Source organism: Haematobia irritans, chromosome 3 (genome assembly GCF_050003625.1).
Source record: "Haematobia irritans isolate KBUSLIRL chromosome 3, ASM5000362v1, whole genome shotgun sequence".
NCBI lineage: Eukaryota > Metazoa > Arthropoda > Insecta > Diptera > Muscidae > Haematobia > Haematobia irritans.
This window is the reverse complement of record NC_134399.1, coordinates 218,788,362-218,808,971: the sequence shown is the minus strand read 5'-3', so window position 1 is coordinate 218,808,971 and position 20,610 is coordinate 218,788,362. Positions and strand designations below refer to the sequence as shown.

At 33.3% G+C, this 20,610-nt stretch overlaps 3 protein-coding genes and 1 long non-coding RNA gene across 4 annotated transcripts in view; 2 read left to right on the top strand and 2 right to left on the bottom strand.

Annotated features, from left to right (window-relative positions):
- Positions 1-953: 953 nt before the first annotated feature.
- VhaAC39-1 (V-type proton ATPase subunit VhaAC39-1) lies at positions 954-3,462 on the bottom strand. Its single transcript, XM_075302915.1, has 3 exons — positions 3,160-3,462; positions 1,584-2,092; positions 954-1,524 (listed from the first exon to the last, which is right to left on the bottom strand). The coding sequence occupies exons 1-3, from the start codon at positions 3,284-3,286 to the stop codon at positions 1,108-1,110; spliced, it is 1,053 nt and encodes a 350-aa protein (XP_075159030.1). The 5' UTR covers positions 3,287-3,462; the 3' UTR covers positions 954-1,107.
- A 1,994-nt stretch (positions 3,463-5,456) lies between these two features.
- LOC142232182 (uncharacterized) lies at positions 5,457-5,975 on the top strand. The gene is made up of 2 exons (XR_012721052.1): positions 5,457-5,706; positions 5,772-5,975. It is a non-coding gene; the product is annotated as an uncharacterized LOC142232182 (long non-coding RNA).
- Positions 5,976-6,977: 1,002 nt separating this feature from the next.
- Dlic (dynein light intermediate chain) overlaps positions 6,978-20,610 on the top strand; it is a 28,985-nt gene continuing 15,352 nt past the window's right edge. The window contains exon 1 of the mRNA XM_075302914.1: positions 6,978-7,511. Within this exon, the coding sequence (XP_075159029.1) occupies positions 7,402-7,511 (110 nt within the window). The 5' untranslated portion in view covers positions 6,978-7,401. The remainder of the gene's footprint in view (positions 7,512-20,610) is intronic.
- On the bottom strand, positions 12,810-19,642 carry LOC142232191 (armadillo repeat-containing protein 2). The gene is made up of 9 exons (XM_075302912.1): positions 19,176-19,642; positions 18,978-19,089; positions 18,500-18,903; positions 18,179-18,432; positions 15,010-15,147; positions 14,269-14,951; positions 14,017-14,203; positions 13,710-13,955; positions 12,810-13,654 (listed from the first exon to the last, which is right to left on the bottom strand). Exons 1-9 carry the CDS (start codon positions 19,480-19,482, stop codon positions 12,887-12,889), a joined length of 3,099 nt encoding a protein of 1,032 aa, XP_075159027.1. The 5' UTR covers positions 19,483-19,642; the 3' UTR covers positions 12,810-12,886.

Sequence of the window (20,610 nt, the reverse complement as noted above, 5' to 3'; positions counted from 1 at the left end):
GGACAAACGGACAGACGGACATGGCTATATCGACTCAGGAGCCCACCCTGAGCATTTTTGCCAAAGACACCATGTGTCTATCTCGTCTCCTTCTGGATGTTGCAAACATATGCACTAACTTATAATACCCTGTTCCACAGTGTGGCGCAGGGTATAAAAATTTACTAGAATTCTTTTATATATTCATCTCTGCTAAAACTAAATCGAATAAAAATGTCGCAAAATCTCGTGAAAGTCCATAATGAGAACTATTGGCTGATTCTTTTGGTTAAAATCCGTCAAAAATGGGACCCAAAAACAAATAATCGAAAATAGAAAAATTATCTACATATGTATATTCAAAACACATCTAAAAGCCGAGAATCAAAATAAGGCTTTCGGGATGGGCCGAAATCAAGAAATTTCAGTATTACTTTTTGATATGAAAATCATCAAAATAACGATAAATAAAATGATTATGTTTATCAGCATGTTTGACAGCATACATACCATATTGTTGATTACAATACTCCACCAACAGAGTTTCATATAGACACAATACCCCACATCATCTCTTTGGTCCCCTTCTTGTTTATTTAGATATCGATACTAGCAACAAATCGATGAAATAATCAATAAAATTGTTTGTGTAGAGGAATGTTTGGAAACGGTTTATATATTTCATATATTATTTGCACAAGTAGTTAAGTATTTTTTACATAATTAATATAATTTGCTAACAATATGTATACAATTTTATTTTATAGTATGTATTTATAATAGTTAGAGAATTAAGTTCGCTTATCATTTTAAGAAATGAATGTGTGTTGAATGGTAGATTGTAAAAATTTTAATTTACCGCCATCAAAATGTTTACACAGACCAAAATAAGAGGGAGACACAATGACAAAATTAATCAAAGCGAAATAGATAGTTGCAATGATAATACAACTTAAATAAAACAACAACAAAAATACTTAAATGTACCAATGAAACGGGTGTTGAACGGAAGGTTTTAAACCAACTTGTAGGGCTTTAATCAAAAAAACATTTTTGTTTCCTTAAAGGCCATTTTCATGCTCACGCCAACACCACTTGTTTTTGTGAGGTTTTGACTCATAATACAATTTAGAAGATGGGGATATAATTATCAATTTTCGCACGATGCTTCTGAGCGACACATTCAGCGATCCAAACAATATTACGGCATTCCTGTTCTTTCAGTTTCAAGTAGGCATAGAACACACCAAAGTGGAATTGTTGTAAGAAAGCAAAAACATTCAATTTGACTTCATGTTCAAAGAATTTGTCTTCCAAAGTCTTGTCACCGGGATTATTACCGGAACCATCGAAGAGGGCAGCATATTCTGCATAATATTCAGCAACAGTTTTCACTTGTTCATAGTCATCGGCACGAGCCAAAGCGGCCAAACCATCGGGATTCATTTTACCGCAACGGGGGTACAATTTAGCCCGGTCATCCTTGGACAATTCAGTGCCAAAAGAGTTAATGGTGATGATAATAGCACGACGATCAGCTTCAAACTAAAGAGTATAGATTAAAATAAAATTTCTCATTCACGTAATTTGTCATCGATACTTACAGCCAAGATTTCGCACATAACATCAGCTGTTGAGCCACCCATGTTTTTGCAAAATTCATAGAAAGCTTCCAAATATGCCTTGTACAAGGTATTACGGATAATTTCAATGTTCATCTCATCCAAATCCTGTTCTGAAATACAGTCCACAAAGAATGGAGCCAATGGTGTGTCTACCAAGACAGCATTGTACAATTCAGCTGGAGTGGCGGCTACATGAATAGCCTCCATCTGTTCAAAACTACCCAAAGGATGACATTTGGGGATTAATTCGGAAATGGGACGTTGATGAAGGGTACCAGTAATCAACAGAATAATGTTGTCAATCATATAGCCATAAGTGATGAAGTCAAGGAAACTAGCCAAAGGCTCGACAGCATGATTACGCATATGTTGGAATTCAATAACCAATTTTTCACGTAATTTGTCATCGATAACTGATACAGACAAAGGGGAGGGTTCGTTTGCCAAGAAAGAACCATAGTCTGTACTTTGCAAATGCAATTTCAGATCTGTAAAGAGAAAATAAAACGAATTTCGATAAAAAAAATCTGATAACAATTGTGCAGATAAATATAAATAAAAGAATAAATAATAAGTATAATGATTAACATTCCTATGCTAATTATTTTATGTATTTCATTTCCAAATATCTCCAAGTTTACTCCATCTTGGAGATACTATTTATTAAAAAGTTTATTATATACCGAAAATCGAAGTGGGAAATAGTTTGCCATGGAGTAAACCGTAGAGATTGTATGTCGAATGAAAAGGTCGATTTTAAAACTTTTGCCGACATTCAACTTTCTGAGTAGTATTCCGATTACTCTGAAGTATAAAAAATCGGTCTTAAGTATAAAAAAATCAAAATTTAGATTTTGATTAATTCCATATCTGTAACTTAATTCTAAAGGTGGGTATTAAGTTCGAGTTTAGCCGCTAAAATCGTCATTTTTTTCACTAAAGTGAAAACTAAATCAGTAAAAAAAGGCATAAAATTATACATTTTTGTTTAAGATTTCATTATAACTTGATGGGTAATTGCCCTAAGCAAATTTTCACACAGTTTGTATTCCTTAAAATGGATTATTAAAGAAACGTAATCGTGAAAAAAACGATTTTAGCGGCTAAACTCGAACTTAATACCCACCTTAAGTATGAAAATGTCCGTAAATATGATCTGTATTTTTTTATCAATCAAAAAAATAAAGCTATGAAGTGATGTATATTTTGGTAACACTAAACACATAAAATAAAATAAAGTGATGTATATTTAGATATTTATACATCTAAAGAAATATTAAAGAAAAAACAGAATATATGAAGATGTTCATATTTGTAATCATTATTTAAAATTCCCCAAGTTTTGCTAACAAATCCCCAATATAAACATTACATCCCCATTCGCAATAATCAGCAATACTGACAACACTGATTCACACACAAAAAGCTGCCCCTACGAACATACACACACATATATTATCATCACATGACTTGCCCTTGTATTTTTTCTTCTCTCAGATTCCTGATCCGAAAAATATTTTATTTTTTTTGGCATATATTTATTATTTCTTCTCACCTTCTAATGTTTCACATTGGACCAAATTCAAGTAGTCGGACTGCTTGAGGATACCACACTTGAATCCACGGCACAAACCCTCCAAGTAACCACCATCAATGTTGAACATAAATCCAGAACCAGTCATCTTTAGTCCTTTAAGTTTCGTCGAACTTTAGAAAAATGAATAATTTATGAAGATTTCAAGATCTATTGTCTTTCAAAATCCTCTAAATGGTGGTTAAACGAGGCTAATTTTTAATAAAGAACAAGGAATTTTTCTCCACTGAGCTGACTGGTGACGGAAAAACACTTTTTCTCTATTTCTTTTTTTATCGCCTTCAACTGTCATATGACTTAACAAAGTTGCCAACTATCATCATATGGAAACCAAATTCAAATTCGCTCCAATATTGAATAAATATTGCCAAATAATGACAAAAATAGACTTTAACATCTGAATACAACCAAGTTGGTAGACACTTTTGTTGGTGGAAAAATATACAAATTTTTAGAAATCAACAAAACCACAACGATCTGCACAGGTAAATTACATTTATATCAAATCTTGCCAAAACTTGGACTATAGTGTGTTGAAGCATTGATAGCCGGGAGAAATCTGATTTTTTATTTCTCTCGGCGCTTTTGCGACGTGTTTTGGATATCGTAACGACTGCTTTCGACGTGGTGAGAATCAACTTTAAAAACTTTTGGCAGGGATATTATATTTTTATGCAATTTTCTAATAACTTGTGGAGAAATGTTGTACATTTTTGATTGCGTACAATTTCATCTTTTAAAACTAGTTGATTCAAAAAAGTAACCGTGAGAAAATCTGTTTTCGGCTCGAAAACCGAACATCGTATCCAACTTGCAGTCGACAATAATTTTAAAAAGAAGATTTAATTTACAAATACTTTTGAAAAATATAATTAGGGCTGTTCTCATTTAGCACGGGATGCAACATTTGTATGAGCTATCCAGAACATCGTTGCACTGGTGTTCTATCCAGAACATCTCATCAGTGCAAGTAGCACCAGATTGTATTTCGATAAATTGACGCTTCTTCGATTCACAATAGCAATTTGTTGTGACTAATTTATCGAAAAACTTTAAATTCAAAGTGGAAAAACATTAAATAATCATAGCAGGAAATATTTATTACTATTTGAGTATTTCGTACATTAAAAATTTAATATTTCATTTCTTTTCTGTGATTATTTTTAAACAGCTGATGACAGTGTTGCATATTTATGGAGATGTCCTGGATAAAAGAGTACTATGTTTTCTTTTAGTCCTTCAAGGTTTAGTGTGTCCAGTGCACCAAGAAAACAGCCATATTCCCTGCCAACATTTGTCGAATTTGGGGGCGCTTCAGAGAATCCCCACTACGTCGAAAACAGTCGTATACGATATCCAAAACTCCTCGGAAAAGCGCCGTCACTATTGAGAAGTTGTACCACGCCAAGTTACTACAAAAAAGTATCGCATGAGTGTAATTATTAGGAGCCCTTCTGGATACATTTAGAAGGACGCCAATAAGAGCCCCTTCAAACAATCAGACAAAGTGCATTTTAAGATAGTTGTAAAAGAATCATTGTGGTCAAGTAAAACACAATTGTTTAGATGTTTATTAATTTTATGAAACATTTATAAATTCTCATAAATATAACATTTATACGGCTATCACATAACATTTAACACATTTTTATGCATTAATAAGATATTGATGTTGAGTTACAAGTTGTAAGTTGAATGTTGTAGCGTCTATCAGCCAGTACTTTTATTCCCAATGGAGGCAGCGTGTCTGGAAAAATATTTGAAAAACTGCCGCTTTATTCCATTTGGAAAGTCAAAAATTGTTCACCAATTTACTTTTCACAATTTTAAGCGTAATAACTATGTTTTCAGCACTTTATTTTCGTTTTCATTGAAATAAATTATAATAATCCACTTGCGCTTGGTGTTTCACAAAATATAAAATGGCTCTTATAACAATAGTGATGGCAAAATACTTTCATGCGAATAGTGATGGCAAAATACTATCACAGTTGGCGATTGTTGCAGTGTCACTTACGAGTCTGTGGTAGCGATGAGGATGAAATGGAACATTGAAATGCTGGCAGGGTTATAACTTGATAGGGAATGATCCAAAACAACTATTGAAAAAGTTCATTTTCTTTAAAATGAAATGCTAAAGTAAAGTAAACATAAAGTTTTCAGCGCATTTGGTTTGTTTTTATACCAAAATTGTTTGAGAAGATTTTGAAATGTTGAAATAAAGCCTTTATAAATCTTGGTTAAATCCCTGCCAGCATTTCAAAGTTCCATTTCATCTTCATCGCTACCACAGACTCGTAAATGTCACTACAACCATCCTACTGTGATGGGGGGCAGCGTATCATAAAGTACAAAATGTACTTCATACATGTATTTTGCCATCACTACTTTTACAAAAGCCATTTTATTTTTTGTGAAACGCCAAGCGCAACCAGCTTGTTATATTTTATTTAAATAAAAACGAAAATAAAGTTCTGAAAACAGATTTTACGCTTAAAATTGTGAAAGGTATTGTGAACAATTTTTAGATTTTCCAAATGGAATAAAGTGATTGTTTTTCAAATATTTTACAGACACGCTGCCTCCATCGGAAAAAAAACACTGGCTGATAGACGCTGCAACATGTAACTCGCTACTTGTAACTCTACATCATCATTAATGCAAAAAATTATGTTAAATGTGATGTGATAGTGGTATAAATGTTATATTTTTAAGAATTTGTAAATGATTAATCAAATTAATAAATATCTAAACAAACGTGTTTTACTCGACCACAATGATTCTTTTACCACTATCTTAAAATGTGCTTTTTCTGATTGTTTGGAGGGTCTCTTATTGGCGTCGTTCTAAATTGATCTATAGAGGCACCTAATAATTGCACTCATGCGAAACCTTTTTGTAGTAACTTGGCGTGGTACAACTTCTCAATAGTGACGGCGCTTTTCCGACGAGTTTTTGATATCGTATATGATTGTTTTCGACGTACTGGGGATTCACAGAAGCGCCCCCAAATTCAAAAAATGTTGGCAGGGATATTGTAATAAATAAAATTAACTTAATATAATTTATAAGAAGTTCTTGAAGTTGTTTACAAATGATATTTCACAGAATTACAAACTGATGGTGTTTTCTTTTCTGAAAAAAGTTTTTGTGAAAATAGCATTTTTAAAATGTTACCAGCAACTTAAAAAAATGCCATAATTTCAGCGGACAGAAAAGAATTCAAAGAAGAAAACAGGGCAATCGCAGCACTCTCGTTTGTTGGCAGTGCACGGCGCTATTTTCACAACAGAATTCGAAGCCTTTTCGTACTTTTGCCTGTTTTTTTTTTATAACAGAACCTAAAAAGTAAATTTTCCGAACAAATGCAAAAAAGTGCGCATTTTTTATAAGAAAAGAAAACGCCATGACTCTTCTACGAATAGTGATGCAAACTACTTTCAATTTTTTGGTTCATTTTCCATCGCAGTTGACAATTGTTACAGTGTCACTCAAGAGTTTATGGTTGCGATGGAAATAAAATCAAACACTGAAAAAGTGGCACAAAATTAATCGTGAACAATTTGGATTTTCACGCGTTGAACATGATTTAAAGCATTCGTAATTATCGAGATTTGCTGACAAATAAGTTCTTATCTGTTTGCTTAATGATATTGCTTTGAACACGAACTAACCCAATAAGCTTCGACGGTTTACACTTGGCAACACTGCCACTTTCTGAAGTTTGTGTGGTCATGTTCATTAATACTGAATATAACCATTTCAAACAACACTAGCAAACTGTCGGGAATTAGAGAATGACAAGAATACTTATTGGAGGACTACAATAACCAGTAACCAGTAGATTGGTCGTATTTTTGTGAACGAAATTGTGAAAAAGTGGTCCGTAGTCCTGAAAAATCATAGTCTATCTTGAAAGATTTACATAAATTTACACCTTTAATGCCAGGCTCAATTGTCAAGTAACAAATAAGCATACGATACACTGTTCGCCTTAACAAAATAGCAACAAAAAACGGGAACACGTAACCAGTAGATTGGACTTTCCATCGTCACCAGAACGAAAAAAGTGAATAAAAAGAATTCAGTGCGTCAAACAAAAGTAATTTTGTAATTAACCACTACCGGAAGAATACTACTGACCACGAAAAAAGTGCTTGCCACATTTATCCATCCATCCTCGTCTTCGGATAGCTGTGGAAGATGGCGTTGGATATGGGTATACAAGTGAATGGCAGCAATGCTGCTCTGACATCATCCTTTACTTCAAAGAAAAAGGATGCTGCCTCAAATGCTGACAAAGAAAACTTATGGTAAGTCTTCCGATCATCTTGTTTCCTAGTGCAATATGTTAGGCCCGAAATCATCAAGATGAAAAAGAGATTACTCATCATTGGGATGGTTTGAATGGGGGGAAAAAGAAATACCTGTTTCTCTTTTTTTGTTTCTATTTTGCCATAAACTTGCACTTTGCATTCATTATTTCTGCGTTACATTTCTGTGTTTGTTTATTACTGCGCTGTAAGTTAGAGCAGATTGTGTGGGTGTATTTTCTTACAGGGGAGGTGGCTTTCCGTTTTCTCTGATAGTTTTGTTTTTATTGCTCATTTCTTTCTTTTGGTTAAGCTGGAATTCTAACCCCAAAAATACCAATCTGTATATAACCCAACTAGCCACAAACAACCACTAGCGAAATTCAATCATCATCTTCATAATACCTTTTGTCCATATTTTCTTTCTTTTTGCACAATTCGTTGTTAATTTCTTACCTTTCTAACCAAAATTTGTGGTTTGTTGTTGTTATTGTTTGTCGGAGTACGTTGTTTTAACATTTCTCGCATATTTTTTGTTGACTACATTTGTTTGATTTGTTGGGGTCTTCTCTCGCCGGGAAAGAGCGGGCCTAGCACGATGTGTCATCATCAGCAAAACGACAATGATGATGTTGATCATCATAGTTGTCGTTATAGGAGCTGACGTTTATAGTGGATTTTGTTTTTTTTTTTGGTTTGTCTTGCTTGCCACTTTATTTCAACTCTCGTGTTTCAACCCTTGTGTATGTTGGTTTAATTATTTATTTTGCTCTCAATTCAATTTTCTAATTTTTGGCCATGGGGATTATTTTGAATGTATTTGGTTTTTAGGTTCCCATGTAGTCCCACCGCCACCCATCATTATTTTCCCCCTGATTGTTGTGAATTCTCATTGTTTGATAGATTTTTTTGCAAGAGTAAAATTTGTGAACTAAATAAATGCATCTGGGCCACAAACGTTATGGATGGTTGGGTGCTTGGCATAAAATGTTGATGAGAAAGAATACTGTCTTCTTTTCTCTGTTTCGTGGCTACTTGAGATACGAGCGAACGCCAGGGTTTATCGTCATTAACAAACAACCGTCCCCTCCACTTGTTGTTCATATACTTTTGAATATTTGCTGTTACGAGGTGTGAAAGATATCAGCTGTATCAGCACTCATTTATTTTAATAGGTTAAAATAGTATGTTTGTACCCATTTATGGAGAGCCTATGCGATTCATTTTAATTTCCGTTTTTCAAATTCTTATGCCATAACAGTAATGTGCATGCAAATGGTTATGCTGGTTATAGAATTCAAATTGTTGCTAATATTTAAATTGGAAATGAGCAGTGAAGCATATTCTTCATGGAAGACTGTTCTTTTCAATTGATTTAAAGGTACCAGTAAACTCGTGGAGAAATAGGCTCCCCCGATAATCCACTACATTGAAGCCGGATCAAATTAAACAGTACGACGGTTGCCTTTCATATAATTCGGAATTCGAGAACAAAAATAATTACAAATCATCGAAAATCGCTTTATTGATTTTCAAAATATTCATCGAAACACTTTTGCCACTCTGATTGAACTATCTTCAAAATATGCATTCTGAACGCATCAATCGCCTCTTCAGTCTCATTCTGCTTTCGGGCTCATACGCGTAAATATACGATTCATCACCTGTCACGATGTCATAAACATGTTTCGAAGCACCGCGATCGTACTTATGGAGCATTTCTTTCTACCAATCGACACGAGCCTTTTTTGAGCGATTGACAAATTGTGTGGGATCGAACGCAAACAATCTTTTTGACGGGCAAATGTTCATGTAATATATATGCTGGTCCCTCTAACAATTAAGTTTGTGTCAATATCACGATAGGTCACATGACGAGCTTGCAATATCAGTTGGCGCACAGCATCAATGGTTTCCGAAACAACAGATTTTGCACGACCATAACGAACTGCGACCGCGGTTAAATTCACCATACCATTGATAAACACTGGTTCTTGACGGAGCTTCTTCATTGAATTAAGTTCATCGATGCACTGTTGTTGAATTATTCCACACAGAAAGTTGTAAAAAACATTCGCAAGAAAATATCCACGATTTAATTCCTTTTTTGGGCGGGATGAATCTTTTAACCTGCTGTAAACAACACAAAATATTTTTTGTCTTCAATCACGAAATAAATTGATCCAAATAATTTTTAATTGAAATGTCTTCAATCACGGAAAGTCAATTAAAAAATTAATTGACCCAATTAAAAAATTAATTGATACTATTAATTTTTGTGCACCGAAAAAAATCAAGATAATTTTTCAAATTAAAGTTTTAATTGGGTTTTAAAAAATAATAATTAAACAAAAGCTAATAAAAATTTAATTGATTGAACAATTTTTTTTACAATTTAATTATATCAATAAATTTTTTAATTGATACTATCATTGTAATTGAAGACATTTCAATTAAAAAAATAATTTGGATCAATTAATTCCGTGACTGAATCAGAAAAACAAATTTTTTGTGTGTTATTGATTTTTGTTTCAATTAAATTTTTAATTGAATATTTTTTAAAATTCAATTAAGACTTTAATTGGAAAAATTTTCGTGAATTTTTGTTTGTATGTCTAAACGTTCTAAGTACGTACAACCTGAAAATGTGAAGCCTTACAATAGTGCTGTCAGTTGGCAGATTGAAATGCTAGGGTTGCCCCAAGATTCTCGGGGTCACATTCGACAGCCTTTATAAGTCGTCCGCTCATGCGGACTGTGATATGCTCCACGGTAGAAACAAGGTCCTCAAGTCGCTTGCCGGCAGCACATGGGGTGCGGACAAAGAAACCTTGCGGAGGCGATCAGTGGTAAACTATGCAGCGGAAGTGTGGGCACCTCAAACGAGCGATACGCAGTGGAATAACATACAGACCTGTCAGAACCCTGCCCTTAGGACCGCAACGGGATGTCTCCGCATTACACCCCTGGATCACCTTTATGCGGTGACCAAGATCATCCCAGTGCGTCGACACAACTACATGTTGTCAAAGCAGTACCTCTTGGGTTGCCATCGAAGTTGTCATCCGAATCACCATCTTGTGGATAGACAACCTCCACCCAGGAATGTAAGGGTTGATCTTCACCTTCTAGAGCCCGAGATCTAGCGTTACAAAAGAGAGCCTCTAGATCAGGCAGCATACCAGACAGGTCTGAACAGGATTCATGAGGATACTGTAGCTGAAGCGGTGAAAAGCTACAAGGTTAATCCTGTTCTCGGAGTCCGACACCCGCTCATAGCACCGGAGGAGAGAGACCTCCCACGGCAGACAAGGGTAGTTTTGGGCCAACTAAGATCAAGCAAGTGCAGTCGCCTCAATTCATACTTATCAGTGATTGATAGTAGCGTAGCTGACGTGTGTCCCATCTGTAATCAAGGGCCACATGACACTCGTCACCTTTTTGCTTGCCCAGCTAAGCCTACCCGTCTCACTACCAGATCACTCTGGAGACACCCCATCCTTGTCGCAGAGTTCCTTGATCTGGCTACCAGCTGAACTACACAAGCATAGAACAAAATGGATGAAAGTACATTAAACACTGTTACAACAACAAAAACAACAACAACTAGGGTTGCCCACAACCGAAATATAAAAGGCAACCCTCGTAAGGTATAAGGATTATCACATCAACACATTCAAGGGGCTACAAAAACAAGGAGTATATAAGTGAATGACATACATTGGAATAATATAGATTTTGTGGATCCATCGACCGTCGATTTTTCTATCGATAGAAAAATCGAGGTCGAGAATGCCGGTGTTGATGTTCATAATCTTCAGTGCGAGACATCCCCACTTCAGAAAATGGAGCCGAGCAAAATATATTCAAAAATATTGATTTATACTTATATAGATTATTAATAATTGTTGTATTTTTTGTCAAAATTTTTTAACTTTCCACCCACAATCAATCTGTATCAAGTTGTTATAATAAGTTTGTAAAAATTTAGCGCAGCAAATATGAATGAAATGTAAATTTGATTTTCAAATTGGTTTTTCAACTAATCTCATTACAATACGGATAACCTAAAATTGATTTTATAATGGATAACTGTCCTCCGCGAATAGCCTCAAGCCGCCACCGGAGGCAAACATTTTGTCCCAGCCGCTGCCAACGAAAATGGCTAGCCTTGATTTTTTTTCTTTGTGGTATATTTTGATTCTAAATAAAGAGCGGTGAACACGAAAAACGATGTGAGAATTCGATTTTTTATCGAAAGGAGAATTTACTGGCAATACCCGAGGAGAAGGGTACATCTCTCGGCAGACCCGGTGCATTCTCGTATGTAAGTCCATACGAGTCCAAAATGGATATGGATCGCCCAAGGCTTAATGCAGGTCTATTTGCAGTTGTGTATGAATGGACGAATTCTTAAGAACATATTGCACATGTGTTCTGTAGCTCTTTTGGACCAAAGCAAAACCAAATAAAATTATATCAAAAGATGGGATTGAACCAAGGACCCTATGTCTGTATGTAAGGCGCGCATGCTACCCATTGCACCAAGTTTATGATATTTAGAATTAAAATGGATTCTATTAAAGCTGGTTTTATTCAGTTTAAAAAATATATGAATTTCATTCAATTTACACCAGCAATTGTATTCAAATGTTTTCCCATTTGAACTGCGACTTTTCTTTTACCAAAGTTGGTAAAAAGTTAAGGATTCTGATTAAAATTTTTAAATTAGCTTATTCCAAAATTATGTTATGTATTTTTATTAAAATAATTTTGTGTCGTAAATGTGTTTAACATTTGCTTTAACTTTTATGAATATGTTAGAATTTATTTTCACACTCCAATATAGCCAAAGGCATCATTACAATATGAATCATTACAATCTGAATCCCCTCCCATAAGTTTTAAAAGATACCTTAAGAGGACAGTTATTGGAACTATTTTAAAGCTTATTAGTATTCAATAATGGTATGCGTATGACAAAAAAAAAAATATTCATTAAAATACAAATGCGAACAAGACATTGAAGTAAAAACGGCTGATAACAAAGAGAAACGATGAAACAAGTTTCAATATGTGTTGCTTTTTGTCTAGCCCTGTGTATATTGATTTTAATAATTGTGACCAAATGAAACCATTAATACTCATATTTCTCTCTCTTTAAATATATATCTATAAATATAAATTATTGTTGTTTAGGTAGAGTAACCTATGATTGTGTTGACATCATATTGGCAAGTAATGGGGGTACCTATTTTGGGGTAGTCAAAATAGAGAGTATAAATAAAACAAACAATATTGCCACGCTTTCAGCATGTATTTTTCCAATAGATGATTTTTTTTGTTTTCTCTCTTTTAAATCAAGTTCTTCTATTTTATATTCCTTCTATGTAAACATCATCTTCATCATTTTCCATATCGCTCGCATCCACAGATTCTAGACCTTCACTTTGCTGGCCATAGTGAGATTGTAAATGATCCAAAAGATATGTGGATACCATGGTGAAATCTTCCCATACTTGATGGTGATGAAACGTTTGATCCATATGAATAGGTTTGTCGTCATCCAAATACTCGCTTAGCAAATCAATTAAATCGTCTAAGGTTGTGTCATCACACACATCCTCCAGATGGGGAGTATCGATAAACAGATTCCAATAGGCTTGACATATGATGGTGCTCAAAAACCAATCTTCATTTCGTTTTAGGGCATCAATTAAAAGATCCAAAAGAATTTGTGGACCTTTCAGTTGTATGAATGGCATGCGATTTTCTATATCGCCCAGTAAATTCACCAATATGCCAATGGTACAGGCTTGGAGGTCATGCGATTCTCTTGTCTGTGGGTTATTTAATATTTTAACAACCAGTTTTAGGCCTTTGGCTCGACAAAAATATTTGCGAGCATGCTCGTTTCTTGTCAAATTTCCTAAAACTCTAGCAGCTTCAACTTGAGACATTTCATCTTGGTTATTTTTCAAAACAACACTTAATTGTGTGGCTAAATCGGGCAGAATGCTACGTAGGCTACCCTTGGCTTCTTCTTCTGGTGAGCTTGAGGTAGTTGTATTTTGGTCTTGGTAAAAACATAGATTATGAAGGGCACCCAATGTGGCATGGCAAAGTTCCTGTAGTTCTTGTTTCTGAAAATATACAACTTCGTTTTTTTGCTCTTATCAAATATTCCCAAAGACTTACCATTTTAATGCTTTTAAGTTGTTGTGTAGTTTTCAAAATTTCCAGTAAAATTGCTCCCAACGATCTTGTATCTCCCAAACCATGACCCACCTCTGAATCTACACTCATATTTGCTACTACACGTATCATTTTTATAAGGACATCTAATACAGTATCTCCCAATGAATTGTGTAAAGTTAAAGGTTCCTTGGAATAATTTTCCAAAACATTTAGCAAATATTCCATGGCCACATCATTGTGAAAGAACTGAAATATTTTATAAAGGGTTGACTATAAACTCTACAATAATCTGAAAATTGTTCCTCACTTGAGTTCTTGCCAAATCATAGTTGGTCATTATGTTACCCAAAATGTAACCCACACGACTAATTATCGATAATAATTTTTCAGCATTGCTGGTATTGTGGTCAGTACAGAAAGGTCCCAATAGCATACCAATGCGTGGGGCAAATTTTTCCATGGCATGACAACAATCCCAGTCTTCGGAGAGAACACTGTAAACCGATAAAAAATTTATTTTATTCAAGAATTACCTTTTTTCGCAAATTTTCATTTTTACCTTAATGTCCTTATTATATTTGCTTGTACTTCCACTTCGCCTATAGTGACTTCGGCAGCTTTTATCAAATGTGGACAAGCCAATTCCAAATGTATACTAGTATTATCAAATTGTGGTCGTGAAATATCCAAGTTTTCCAATGACGAAATAATTTTACGCACATCGGCCAAAGTACGTAGAGCTGCCGATAATTGATACAATGAATGCAGTGGAGGACCTTCCAATTTTCTTACAGCTCCAGCTTCATTTAACATTTGTAAATGCAATATCATCAATTGTACTGCTCCATGACGTGACAAACGCAATACTAATGCATCCTGCTTTGATAGCTTTTGGACATATTCAGTTTTTGTTTTTTCATAGGTAATTTTGGGATACTCGCCCAAATTAGGGGCTGTATTGGGTTTGCGTGGCACTTCCATATTCTCTGACCAATTACGATTGAGATCTTTTATAGCGGTTAATTCAGCTCTCTCTTGATTTGTACTGCACGTTAGAAAACGTATGGAGCCATAACCGTAGATACAAGCTTCGGGATCTTCTAGAGGACTAGCGCGACCCAGGCCATCGATAAGTAATTCTAAGATATCGTTTTCATGGAACAAATTATCGTTTTGTTCATTTCTAGCCACTTTGAATATTAATTTACAGGCTCCCGTTAAATTGCTTCCCGAAACACGTAGCTAAATGAAATAAATTTGATCAATTGTAATATTGGGTTTTATAAAAAAAACTACTTACCGCCAATACCACTCGGGCCACAGATAATAAAATTTTGGGTGATGTGCATTCTACTAAACCATAAAGTCCTCCCAATATGAAACCTTTTTTGAAATTATCTCCATTTTTATATACTCGATTGTATAATTCCGTTAAAATCTGAAAACACAAGACAGTTAATATTTAAGTAGCTTGTATTCATCTCTTCCTCCTCCTCAAAATTCTTTATCCGCACTGGCAATAGGAAAGCAGTAAGAAATATAAATCTTTCTCAGTTTTTTTAAGTTTCGCCTAAAAGTTTTCATAGAAAGTAGTATTGCTTAAATGATCAAAGGTTAGAAAATAATTCCAAGGAATCCACATGGCAAATTCTAAAACAAAATTTTTAACACATGAATGTAGCGAATATCTAGCAATATCCGCCTGTTGTAATCGTGTTTGGTTAAGCTTATTGCAGGTCCAGTTCGAAAACATAGCATTAAATTAACCACTAAAACAATCTGTAACAATTTGGATGTAAAATTATTTAAAATCGGGAATCATTGAAATCGGACCACAAATACAGATTTCAAAATCGGAACAAGTGTTCATAAGACAAAGAGAAACAACTTTAATAAACACGAAAGTGGTAAATGTTCCAATTTCAAAAAGTTATCTTCAACTCGTGCGACTTTTCACATCGGACTCTCAATTTTTATTCTATTCACATGACATTCAGAATATGGCGTAAAATTATACTCAAATATAAGTATTCGAAAGAAGCCTCTATAAGGTATAGTTTGATTGACTGAATGATTCATCTCCCGATTTTACTTCTTGAGTTCTATGAGTCTCAATTTTGATTTCGGAATTCGAATATTCTCTATGACGAGATATAATGAGAACGTTGGCATGGAAGTCTCGATGATTTAAAAATCATCGGAACATCGGTATATATAGGAATTTGATCCTACATCCCTATATATTATTATTTTTGTCACGTAATAGATTTTTTGATCATCTAATCCCATCTTAAGATCGAAAAAGAAATACGTATGGAAACCACGGTTGCCACAATTGGTAGAACTGGTAGATTTTTTCCTGTTTGGTAGTTTGGTAGAATTCTTGAAGTTTTTGTAGATTTTGCCAAATATTCCTCTCCCATTAAGAGATACTATACAAATTTTTATAGAAATGAAATTTTCACAAAAAATTCTATAGAAATAAAATTTTCACAAAAATTCTCTAGAAATAAAATTTTCACAAAAATTCTATAAAAATAAATTTTGGACAAAAATGTCTACAGAAACAAAATTAACAAAAATTTCTATAGAAATAAAATTTTGACAAAATTTACAATTTCTAAAATACAAAAAATACAATTTCTACAAAATTTTCTATAGAAACTAAATTTTGACAAAATTTTCTATAGAAACTAAATTTTGATAAAATTTTCTTGAGAAACGAAATTTTGGGAAATTTTTCTATAGAAATGAAATTTTGACAAAATTTTCTATAGAAAATAATAAGTTTATGACCTCAAGCCAAACGAATAATTCCAAACTTGTAAAAATTCCAAAGGTCAACTAGCAAAACTAAACAGAAATAACATTTTGGGAAATTTTTCTATAGAAATAAAATTTTGACAAAAATTTCTATAGAAATAAAATTTTGACAAAATTTTCTATAGAAATAAAATTTTAGCAAAATTTTCTATAGAAATAAAATTTTGAACAAAATTTTCAATAGAAATAAAATTTTGACAAAATTTTCTATAGAAATAAAATTTTGACAAAATTTTCTATATTTTGTCAAAATTTTCTATAGAAATAAAATTATGAACAAAATTTTCTAAAGAAATAAAATGTTGAACAAAATTTTCTATAGAAATAAGATTTTGAAAAAAAATTTCTATAGTAAGAAAATTTTTGACAAAATTTTCTAAAGGAATAAAATTTTAACATTTTCTATAGAAATAAAATTTTGACTAAATTTTCCATAGAAATACAATTTCCACAAAATTTTCTATAGAAACTCAAGGCTGAGAAAGTTTTCTATAGATATAAAATTTTGAAAAAATTTTCTAGAGAAACGAAAATTTGGGAAATTTTTCTATGGAAATGAAATTTTGACAAAATTTTCTATAGAAAATAATAAGTTCATGACCTCAAGCCAAACGAATAATCCCAAAATTGTAAATTTCCAAAGGTCAACTAACGAAACTAAATAGAAATAAAATATCGAAAAATTTTTCTATAGAAATAAAATTTTGACAAAATTTTCTATAGAAATAACATTTCGACAAAATTTTCTATAGAAATAAAATTTTGACAAAATTTTCTATAGAAATAAAATTTTGACAAAATGTTCTAAAGAAATAAAATTTTGACAAAATTTTATATAGAAATAAAATTTTGACAAAATGTTCTATAGAAATAAAATTTTGACAAAATTGTCTATAGAAATAAAATTTTGACAAAATTTTCTATAGAAATAAAATTTTGACAAAATTTTCTATAGAAATAAAATTTTGACAACATTTTCTATAGAAATAAAATTTTGACAAAACTTTCTATAGAAATAACATTTTGACAAAATTTTCTTTAGAAATAAAATTTTGACAAAATTTTCTATAGAAATAACATTTTGACAAAATTTTCTTTAGAAATAAAATTTTGACAAAATTTTCTATAGAAATAAAATTTTAACAAATTTCCTATAGAAATAAAATTTTAACAAAATTTCCTATAGAAATAAAATTTTATTAAATAAGATTTGTTTTTGGTAACATCTTCTCCAAATGTTGGTCGATTTTTTTGGCTCGAGTGGCAACCGTGATGGAAACTCATGCCTTATGGATTATCCATGCACTCTTATTTTGTTGTGGTTTTATTTTATTATATTTGCATTTAGCGCTGAGGTAAAGCTCAATATTATTAACATTTTAATATTATGGAAATTCAATTTATTCAAAATTAGAAATTCCAATTTTTGGCTTTTGTGGCACTAACATAAAATTTCTCATTTTAACCAATGTGGTCGAAAAATAGTAGACTTTGTTATTAATAATTCCAAAATTCTTTATTAATTCTGGAAAAGCTATTTTGTCTGCCTCAAAATGCGGCGAATGGATTTCCGTACGAAATTTATTTAGCACAAGTCACGATTTATTCACACAAAAGTATATTAGTTTATGTACGTCATAACTTACCGAATTAATGTGATTTGCAGTTTCTTCTGTACAATCCTTCAGACCAGAATGTTCCTTTAGCATATCGATTAACTTTTCCGAAGAGGATTGACCCAATAAATCATTTGAACGTGTTAAAATTTTACGAGTCTCCAAAAGGGTTAAAGCTCTATTATTTGACCCATTTTCATCAATCAATATAACACCACCTTCATCCTTTTTATTGTGTGATGCAGTTTTAGCTCTTATTTGATTGCGAAAATTATGGGCATTATCTACAAATAGAAAAAATTAATATCAACTCATTACAGTTTGTACAGTTTTTAGCTAGTGGGGTATTACCCTTTTTCAATGAATTCTCTTTTACCACCTCCAGTGCCGGCAATTTGCGAGGTAATGGTTTGCTATTTGCTGCAGGCAATGGTTTTGTTGTGTTGTTATTGATGGAGGTATTTTTGCCAGTCAAAGTGTTTGCTGTTACATTATTGTTGCCTTCAAATGGTGATTCAAGAGACTGAGTTCGACGTGTAAAACTCACAGCACCTCCTCCTGCCATGCTATTTCCTCCTGGAGATACTGTAATTTGTTCTTGTCCTGATTTCTTATCACCTGAATCTTTAACTCCTTTTTGTTCAGTATTAGAATTACCTTCCTCCTCATTTGCTATGGGTTCTAAATTGGGTGTTCGTGGTGTCGGGCCACCTCCACCACCTCCAATCGCTTCGGTATTTCGCAAATAACGCAAACTAAAAATAATTTACATTATAAATAAAAATGATTTGCATGTGCGAATTTTTCACCAAATGATTTCACAACTTACGAAAAAGAACTAGGAGGCCGGCCGGCCATTGCCACTTTCCCATATAATACCCTACCCGGTTCACGGGGGGTTACGGGACGACGAGTACTAACCATTCGGACTCCACCAACCACTGAAATATTTGTACTCATTAATAATTTTCTTTTTTCATTGAAGGTAATGCATATTTGTCTTTTGTTTTGGTCATAACATATTTACCACTTTTAGTTGGTTGGGGTTGTTGGTATTTTTGCTGGTGGTGGTGGTTATTTAAGGTATTCGTAGAGCCTCCACCACTGCCCACATCACTTAAAAAGGTTCTGGCTTCACTTATCATTTCGGCCGAAGTTCGACGTTTTCCCATACCCATTAGAATGGAATTGTCCATATCTGAATATTGGACATTTTGTTGAACTTTTCCCCATAGGTTCTTTGTATTGTTTTGATTTATATTTGAATTTTTATCAGAAATTGTTGCAATATCTCGTGTTTCACTACGTGATCTACGTTTTGGTAAAAGACTCATTGTCGTTTTTTTTTTGGCTTAAAAAATTACTTTTTCAAATTTTCACAATCTACTCATTCCACCAATTTATATTTTTCCTTGAATCTTAATATCACTAATCGGTTGTTTTTACTTGTTTTTCCTCGGAGAGCCAATACAGAAATATTTCGAATGAAAATTTCTATCGTTTTAATGGTAAAGTTCTACTTTGACTAGCTATGGGCACCATAACAACCGCTCTTTTTTAATAGCGAGCACTGAGTGAATGAACACAATAAACTCACTCACATGGTCGTTGTAGTAGTCGTTATTCGAAGTTTTATGGCCAGGATAATATGCACTCATTGGAAAACAGGCTAATTTCCATCAGTTAGCCAAGACTTAAACGTTAAGAACATGCAAAGACCAGAGGCGTAGGTTTTTCATACACAGTTGAAAGTTGCAACATAACAAAGTAATGATATTGAAAAACTAAAATCTCGAGGGCATTATTGAAAGTTTAAATTATACCACTGCCCTTACTTATGTCCTTTATTGCCTGAACTTCTTGTTGTGTCTAGGACATCTAATCGCAAAATTTAACACACGTTCTACGTACACACGCATAATTAACGCGGAGATGTTTTAACGCTGTCCTCGAAAAGTGGCATGATAGACCATTTCAAAGTCCACCTTGAGGCTGTATTTGTAAAAATGGGAAGCTTTTCACGAAACTCGCCAGACAACAAAAATGATTAAAATAAATACAAAGCTAGGAATTAGCTGTAAGTTTTGCAGAATGTACTGAATTTTACCTATCAATTTTTCGTACTTTGTTTTGGAACCTGTGTGAAAAGCCCGCTCCAGCAGAACAAAAAATTAAGCAATAGAGGATTCAGAAAAAAAGTAGCAATTGGTTTAGTGTCTGAAGTCGGCTCATTCATCGGGCGTATCTCGAAAGGTTATATATGGTGAACTACTACCACCATAATCATGAAGACACAAAATTTGCACTCATCAATAATCTCTTACAGGGTTATTGCCACGGTTACCACTCGAGCCAAAAATAATCTACCAGAATTGATAGAAAAGTTTGCCAATTTTGTCAAAATTTTAATTCTAGTCGTTTTGTTTGTTATTGTTGGTTTATTCTTCAATCATTATTGTTGT